General features: G+C 40.5%; 1 protein-coding gene across 1 annotated transcript; it reads right to left on the reverse strand.

Moving 5' to 3' along the window:
* Nucleotides 1-1,543: 1,543 nt before the first annotated feature.
* On the reverse strand, nt 1,544-5,891 carry LOC310661383 (vomeronasal type-2 receptor 26-like). The gene is made up of 3 exons (XM_083407247.1): nt 5,557-5,891; nt 3,884-4,010; nt 1,544-2,942 (listed from the first exon to the last, which is right to left on the reverse strand). Exons 2-3 carry the CDS (start codon nt 3,885-3,887, stop codon nt 2,035-2,037), a joined length of 912 nt encoding a protein of 303 aa, XP_083263373.1. The 5' UTR covers nt 3,888-4,010; nt 5,557-5,891; the 3' UTR covers nt 1,544-2,034.
* Nucleotides 5,892-9,421: the final 3,530 nt, after the last annotated feature.

Genomic DNA, 9,421 nt, shown 5'->3' on the forward strand with positions numbered 1-9,421 from the left:
GTTTACTTACTAGGCTCTCATATCTGGATCTGGAGTTGTCTCATATGTGATCTCATTAAACTCGTGAATAAGGAAAGAGACAAATTCACCGACGAAAATGTCCCCTGGAATGCCATAGTCATCACGAACCTTTGTCTGCTGACCCAATCCATTGTCAGCCTTCTTGCTGACAATTTGAGGCAGCTGCATCAGTAATAGGAGCATCAGCAGTGACATCCATCTGGCTACCATTAAATCTTGTCCACAGCTGGGCACATACATTGTGACAGATACACAGAACAGGAGGAGCTCCAAGACCCCCCTGATAATGGTACAAGGGCATTTAACAAGGTTTTGCTATGCCCTCCCCTCCTGCCCCAGACCGAGGCTGAATGGATTTATTTAAAAATATTCCTGGACTGGACTAGGAGTCCTGATGGAGTTGCAGTGAAAAGAATGAATTGCTGTCAAGCAGATCTGGCAAAGAGGCTGAATTTAAGGGAAAACCTTGTTTCTAATTGTGTGCCGAGGAAGAACTACAGAGTGGAATTCTAATGGGGGAGTTTGTTTATGCATTCTGTGATTTATTTATGGCTGCAGCTCGTAAGCTAGTCGGTAAAACGTGGAAGAAATGGAATGTGACCTTGTACCATCCAGATAAACACTGCAAAGAACAGAATAATGGAAGATGGCAATGAACTCTCCCCAGCACACTAGGTCTGGAACAAAAATGCATGTGAAAGACTACACACATGAAATGGATTACTTATTTATAAGATGTAACGGAGGTGGGAAAAGCAGCCTGCTGGAAGAATGGCTTAATGGCAAGTGAAGGATGTCAACTGGACTTTAAATAAGAAATGATGCAGCTATGCGAGGAAATGGTGGTGATGATATGTTTGGAACCGGAGCAGGAAACCTGATTTTAAGAAACTGTCTTAAATTAATTTAATCTGGTTTGATTTGTAGTATTTTGGAAAATTAATAAAAAAATAATTTGAAGGGGAAAACCCCCACCAACTTTCTAGTGTCACTGATTCCAATCAAAGTTAGGTTTGATAGACCCATTTAAAAAAGCTTTGTATAAAAAATGGTTTGAAAAATTATCTTTATACATGGAGAGCAGCATGACAGGAACTCCTGGGGTAGATTGATCTGTGTGTTTTTCTTTTTCTTATAGCAATGGGATCCCAAGTCAATTACATGAGGATAGTGGTTTTGATAATTGCAGGGTAGATAATTTACTTCTCTAAGATACTCAGCTCTCAACAAAGTCACCAAAAACTTCTTTATCAACTTCATATCCAATGTCTGCTAATGAAAAAGCCACTGCACAAATTCAAGGCATGTTGGGTATTATAGGAACACAAGAACTTAGGGCCAACAACACATTTGGAATATTAAAAAAACCTGTCGCTTAATGACCACATATGCATCCCACTCACAACCCAGATAACATCACAGTGCAAACCTTTTTTTGCCAACTGATTTTAATTGTTTTTCAAAAAAATTAAACAAATTAACATGAAATTAATTCAAATTTAAAAGTTGACTTCCTGCCCCTGCTACCTTGATGTTTCACTTCCCATCCTTATTTGATGCCCAATATTACACACATTTCAAAAAACTTAACATATTTTAGCATTTTGTCCTTAATTTTTCTATTTTCCTCTTCTTCATTTTCCATTCACTGTTCTTTTTCAATTCCTGCTAAACTATTACATAAGCATAGCATATTCCCAAATATCAAGAAGAGTTACTCGTCACGTTGTGAGCCCACATAAATCTTTAGTTATAAATCAATAATACATACATACAACCCATCTCTCCCACTCTTTTTCATAGAAAAATATCTGACTGGTTCTAATATACACAATCTCCTTTCCAGTCCTAGCATTCCATTCCAGCCCAAAGGCTTTAAGTTTATATGTTCTCTGTCTTATCCATATGCCCATTATTTTCTCGTCCTCCCTAATCTTTCTTGCAAGTACTTCAAATACCAGATTGAATAGTAGTGGAGATAAGGGGCATCCTTCTCTTGTAGCTTTTTAAAATTCAGATATGATTCTTTTTCCTTACAAGCTGATCTCTACTGTTCAATTCAGGCCTCAGGACAATAATGTACAATTTGGGGAAGAAGATGCAGCCCAGCAAACCCACACTAGAGGCTAAAATGGAGAAGATCTCCACGGCCACCATGTATTTTCCTTTGGTGCTCAAGTAGGTGGGGACAAAGGACAGCCAAACACTGCAGAACACTAACATACTGAAGGTGATGAGCTTGGCTTCATTGAAAGTATCAGGCAGCTTCCGGGCCAAGAAAGCCACAGTGAAGCTGATGATGGCCAGGAGCCCCATGTAGCCCAGGACAGTATAAAACTTGGCGGCTGATCCTTCATTGCACTGCACAATGATTTGGGTAGTCTGTGAATGCATGTCAAACTCTGGGAAGGGGGGAGAGGTTGCCAACCACAGTGCACAGATGCCAGTTTGAATAAGAGTGCAAAGGATGATGACTGACACTGCCAGTCTCTTCCCCACCCATTTCCTCATCCTGTTTCCTGGCTTGGTGGCCATGAAGGCCAGAACCACAGTGATGGTTTTTGCCAGGACACAAGAAACAGCCAGGGAGAAGACAATCCCAAAGACTGTTTGACGGAGAAGGCAGGTCACCTTTCCAGCCTGCCCAATGAATAGGAAGGAGCAGAGAAAGCAAAGCAAGAGGGAAATGAGGAGTGTGCAGGTGATGTTCCAGTTGTTGGCCTTGACAATGGGAGTCTCCTGGTTTTGAATGAAGATCCACATCACCACTAGTGTGATCAGAGAAAGGAACAGAGCAAATGAAGCCAGAATTATTCCCAAGGATTCTCCATAAGCTAAATAGACAATATGCTTAGGAATGCAGTGGTCGTGGTTCTTGTTTGGATGCTGGTCCTCAGGGCACTTGTTGCAGTGGTCTGCATCTGAAAGTTATAAGTCTCGAGAATGTAAAAGTGCAAATGAATCTCCTTAAAACTAGAGGGCATCAACTGCTTAATACATCTTTGGATCTATTTCTCCAGAAAAAGAGGAATGGAATGCTTCATTCCTTTATAGAAGAACTGGCATGATAATCCTAATTTAGATTTTTTTGGGTATAATACAGGGATGATAGTGGCATTGAATTATTCAATTTATTTGGTGTTAGCAATAAGGAACAGCACACATTATTCCCAGAATATTATTTGGCACGTAGTATCATTCATGCAAAATAGGAAATTTAAATGAGATTATAAAATTTAATCCTAATTGTTTTAATCCTAATTGTCTCTAGTGTGCTGGCATCTATTCTTTGGAATCCCCTCCTATCACTCAGGACTCATCTCTGTTACCTTTTCAATCCCTATTGAATTTCTTCCTGTTCCAGTAATCCTTTTAAATCAGGATTTTATCCAAGTCTGTTTCTGAATTGAAGTTATTATTTTTGAAAGCACATTTAGTTATTTTAATAAATAAATAAAATAAGTAAATAAATGCCTTCACTTAGTTATTGACTAGAGAAGCCTTTCTCAACCTGTGGGTCCCCAGATGTTGTTGAACTACAACTCCCATCACCCCTAGCTAGCAAGGCCAGAGCTCAGGGATGATGGAAGTTGTAGTCCAACAACATCTGGGGACCCACAAGTTGAGAACCGCTGGACTAGAGAGAGAGAAATCTATAGCACAGATCACTGTCCAAATAGCTCAGTGTGTGCATAGACTCTATGAAACATCTGACGTGATATGAAATTATCTGTATCCACATCAAATAAATAGTGTAATGGTGTAAGCAGTAAGTGATGAACACGCATGTGTAAATCAGCCCTTTGAGCCCATTTAATATTACTGGACTCTGGACTCATGGAAGTGTGAAATCTCTACTTACCCATCAGTTTTGAAACTGTTCCTTCAGAGCACTGAGAACAATCGTGGCAACAAATCTGTTTCCCCTGACGCAAAATCTTACTGTGTCCAGGACGGCAACTCTCAACACACGTGGATTGTGGTAGGTTCTATTAATATCCAGAAAGAATGGATTTACATTGTAGACCAATGATGAGCTGACTTTAAAGTGGCAGGTTTCTTAATTTGACCTGTCCCATGTCATGAGACAAAGGTTCTTAAGAGCAGAAGCAGTAAGGAAAGGCCTACAAGGCCTATACAAACAGATGTAAATAAACTACTTTCTCTTTTTCTCTCTCTCTTGAATTTTATCCCTTTTTGCACATTCACTCAGTCACAACTAACCCTGACTCATTTCTTAGAATTCTTCATCCCTCAGATGTTCCATCACATTCCTTGGCTTATTGCTTTCTCTATCTCAAATGCTTCCTTCATCTCCATTTTCATGTCAGCTTCAAACCTCATATGAAACATACAATGCTGTCAGACCCTTGGACACCTTTGTTTAGTATCGCAACTCTGATGGGCTTCAGCTCAAAATGGTTGCAGTCAGAGCTCCACGCCCCCAATCTCTGCAGATGTGAAGCAGACAAAACATCATTTTGGGGGAAGCAGTATTGTGGGCTAAATTTCAACCCTTAGCAAACCAAATTTGGCCAATGGGCAGAAGATTCTTGCAGACCAATTGGGCACCAGGGGAAAGCTACATTTGGCCTGCATGGCAGATGTTTCCCCCACCTGCTATAATTGTATAATTTAATATCCCTATGCAACAGTCATATTTTCTATTGAATCTGTGGTCTTCTATTTTATTAGGATTAGTTAGGATTTCTTCATGTTTTGGAACCAGGACCAGCCACAATTTGGCCTTTGGATTATCATCAAACCTAAAGCACAGGAAAATGATAGTCCTCCCCACTTGGTTAAACGTTTGATTACATTCAATCACATTTCTATTGATGATGGGGTTTTTCCCTCCAGAAGGCAGTGGGCCTAACCTTCCAGCATGGACTCTATGGGTGGACTTATTGGATAACATGACTGTACTGGTAACATCTAGCTCAGGCATGCCCAAACTCTGCCCTCCAGATGTTTTGGGACTACAACTCCTATCATGCCTAGCTAATGTGACCAGTGGTCAGGGATGATGGGAGTTGTAGTCCCATAATATCTGGAGGGCTGAGTTAGGGGATTGCTAGACTGGCTGGCTAGCTGTCAGGGGACACATCCCTTGTAGAGATATTTGCTGTAAGTGTGTGTGCCTATGAATGAGAGCTCTCTACCTTTGTTTTCTCAGCTGTATTCAATAAACATTGCATTTTAAATTCTCCCAATATAAGGTTATCACATAATTATTTCAGGTTGTGCAGAGATTGAGTATATTCCCAACAATAGTAGCCTCATGGTCTAGCTAGTCACTTGTCAGCAGAAATAATGACATCCTTCTGCCTTGCTTATTTTTTTTATAACACTCAGACCATATCTGGTTCAAAGAGGTGCCAAGCAGATTTTTTAGAAGGATTTCTGATGCTGATTCTTAAAATATCTGCACAGCATGACCTTTAAACAATTCCTTGGTGGAAACAGGAACAGCCAGATTTGGTCTTGGACCCATAAAGAGATCAGTAGGTTCTGGAAAATAGTAGTGATTTTCACCTGGTTAAACTTGTGGTTCCACACAACAGCACTTCCACTGATGGTGAATTTCTTCCCTTCAGGAGCCTGTGGGTCCACCCTTCCAACACAGACTCTATGGATGGACAGATTGGAAAAGGTGACAGTGTTGACAATATCATATCCAGTTGCCAGCTCTCCATTTTCATCAAAAAATATTTCTTCTCCAGCACTATTGTTGAAGTGGATGAGCTTCAGAAAGGAGTGAAGCTTGATTGGAGAAGGAAAGACATGAATTGAGGCTTTGCTCTCTTTCTTTCAAGCAAAGACGAAGCATTCCAACATTCTATTCAACTTAGCAATGTTCACAGTGGAGTGGATTCTAAATCACCATCATCTTGCTTCACATAAAATGGAGTCTCTCTTTCACTTGATACCTCCCATGTGACCAATGTTAGCCAATCACATAAGAACTACTAGAGAACTCTCTAGTATTCATTTATCAAGCAACCCACTTTAAACACACAGCAATGCATATTAGGGACATGGGTTAGGGTGGTGCATAAAAAACTTTTTTTTGAAAATGCCTGCTCCAAAGGTCTTATCTCAGTACACTAGGGATTATAGAGCTATATCTGAAATTTCATGCATATCAGTTCATATACTGACCCTGCTCCACTGAATTGAAATTTCAGCCTTCACGACATAGGAAAACAGCCAAGTAAACAGCTATTTTTGTGGAGGAGGGTTGAGATATTGATATGCATGAAATTTCAAAACTTTAAGCAACTTTTGCTTAAAGTTGCATTCAGTTAACTTAGCCAACCAACCAACCAACCAATCAATCAAAAAGCAAATAACATATTTTTAAAAACAAATCTAAAGAGTTACTTTCTGCTACCACCCATCACCCAGAAGTGACTGGCAAGGATAGGACTGGCAAATCTCCCATTGACTGAGCCTGGAAAAGTGAAGGCTATGGTGTAGATATCTCATATCTTGATGTCAGAACATGTGGCTGATTCTGGTGTTTAAGTTAAAAGTGGACATGCTTCCTTCCCCTACCTCCAACCTTCCAAATGTTTTCAATTACAATTTTCACAATTTCTTATCATTTGTCATATGGGCTTGTGGTGATCAAAGTTGTAGTCCAAACACCACCAGGTTAGAGAAATTGCTGTAGAAAAATTCAAAACTTTCAAAGAAACAGCTCATCATAAACCAAGGATTGAGAGAGAAAAGAAGTCTGACACCAATCAATTTCAAAAATCTACTACAACAAAGGACATTAATCCGGACATTGAAATGCATTTCAGTACAGTAGTACCTTGGGTTACATATGCTTCAGGTTACAGACTCCGCTAACCCAGAAATAGTACCTTGGGTTAAGAACTTTGCTTCAGGATGAGAACAGAAATCGTGTAGTGGCAGCGCAGCGGCAGTAGGAGGCCCCATTAGCTAAAGTGGTGCTTGAGGTTAAGAACAGTTTCAGGTTAATAATGGACCTCCGTAACGAATTAAGTACTTAACCCGAGGTACCACTGTACACACATTACAGTTGTGACAGAAAGGAGACTCTTACCTGCCATGGATGGACATTAAGATTCCGTCTGGCTACTGCTCCCATAAGCTTCTGCTTTAATCTCGATGAAAGCATCGCATGGAGAGCATGTGCTATAACATACACAGCATTGTAGATACTGTAAGCTTGGCCAGACATTCCCATTTCAAACACAATCTGTGGAAGGCTCCTCAACTTCTCTTGCCCAGTACAGATTCTTGAGGTTTTTGCATAAATGTTATAGGTGGGGAATGAGCACAAAAATGCACTCGACCAGAAATGATGAATATCATAAAGTACAGTCTTGGTAGGATTTAAAATCTCAAGGAACTCTTTATATCCTGCAACATCATTAGCGTGGAGTGAGAAGGACAAGGTTCCATTGAAAGATTTTGGTGTGAATGCCCGACTATCCAACACAGATGCAAAATCCCACAGAGCTGTTACGACCCAAACCCTCTCCATTGGTTTAAGTCCATTTTCATCGACATACAGAACCATTCGTAAGACCTCCATAGACTGCGAATTCCCATGAACAAGAATCACATTGGTTTTGGATGATAAAAGAATAGATCTTACTTTATTAATTAAATTCGTAGATGTTACTCTGTGGATGCCTTCCAGTGTTGGAATAACTTCTTTAAAAGCAATGCAAATATTTTTCTGGAGTAACCAAGGAATGAGAGTCCTCAATAACTTTTCTCCACTGTCGTCATCTGAAACAATGAGCCCAATCCAGGTCCATCCAAAATGTTGAAGCAGCTGAACAATCCCAGCATACTGAGGACTTTCATTTGGGATCATCCGATAGACAGAAGGGAATTGTGTTTTATCACTCAAGGCAGGCTCAAAAGAGCCATAACTAAGCTAAGAACAAGGACAATAACCTTTTAAGAAACCAAAACAACCTCTTATGTTTGCTCAATTTCAATAACTTCTACAAATGTATGGAAGGATAGAAAGTTGTGCTAATATTGCTTTTGATCCTCTAATACAGCCGCGACGGTAAATTCTCCAGTACAACAATCTAGAGAAGATTACCAATGGGCTAAGTAGTAACAAGGGATGTGGGTGGCGCTGTGGTGTAAACCACTGAGCCTTAGGCTTGTCGATCGGAAGGTTGGCGGTTTGAATCCCCATGACGGGGTGAGCTCCCATTGTTCAGTCCCAGCTCCTGCCAACCTAGCAGTTCGAAAGCATGTCAAAGTACAAGTAGATAAATAGGTACCACTCTGGCGGGAAGGTAAATGGCATTTCTGTGCACTGCTCTGGTTTCGGCAGAAGCGGCTTAGACATGCTGGCCACATGTCTGCGGACAAACGTCAGCTCCCTCGGCCTGTAAAGCGAATTGTGCACCACAATCCCAGAGTCATTCGTGACTGGACTTAACTGTCCGGGGTCCCTTTACCTTTTACCAAGTAGTAACAACAAGCAAGCAAACAAACAAACAAACAACTGCAAAAACATGAATCAGATCCAGGATCACTTTCAAAAAAGCAAAGGAAATTTTTGAGGAGGGGAGAGTTTGGAGCCAAAAATTAATGGAGAAAAAAAGGACAGGTTTCGCCATTTTTATGGCACATATTAAACTTTTTTTTCAAAACTCCAAACCTGTTTCTATTTTCCGACTCAGGTAAGAGCGCATGTGGTATGAAGAGGGCTTTTTTTCAGACGGAACTTATCAGAAATCAGTTCCGGCACCTCTCAGGTGGATGCCATTGCCATTATAAGAGAACAAGGGAGGTGTTTGTGGTGAGTTTCGGCACCTCTTTTTCTAGAAAAATAGCACTGGGATTGGATCATATAAAGGGATGATTTGGAGCAGGGTCGGAGGAGGAAGCAGTTTGCTAAGTGTGTGTGAGGGCTCAGCCACACTTCCTTTTGCCCTGTACTTTTTAGGTCCACGTTTAAAGTGTCATGTCCAAGTCCTTTTTTTCTTTTGTCCCAGTGCTTTCCCTGCAAAACCCTGCTTTTTACTGCTGATTTGGAACAAACAGCAATTCATGTTTTCCACAGTTTGCTGTTTGCTCCATTTCTACGATAAAGAACGGGCTTTCGTGGGGAAAGTGCTGAGGCAAAGAAAAAAGAGAAAGAGCACACATGTACATATAAAGCACATACAGTGGTACCTTGGTTTAAGAACAGTTTAGTTTATGAACAACTTAGATTAAGAACGCTGCAAACATGTAAGTAGGTGTTTTGGTTTGTGAACTTTGCCTTGGAAGCAGAACATATTCCGCTTCCTGTTGAGTGTGTTCCACTTGTACATTTAATCCCTGTTGCTATGGGAAAGCACGCCTTGGTTTAAGAATGGTTTGGTTTAAGAACGGACTTCCGGAACGGATA

Source organism: Podarcis tiliguerta, assembly GCF_965153285.1.
Source record: "Podarcis tiliguerta genome assembly, chromosome: 13".
Taxonomy (NCBI): domain Eukaryota; kingdom Metazoa; phylum Chordata; class Lepidosauria; order Squamata; family Lacertidae; genus Podarcis; species Podarcis tiliguerta.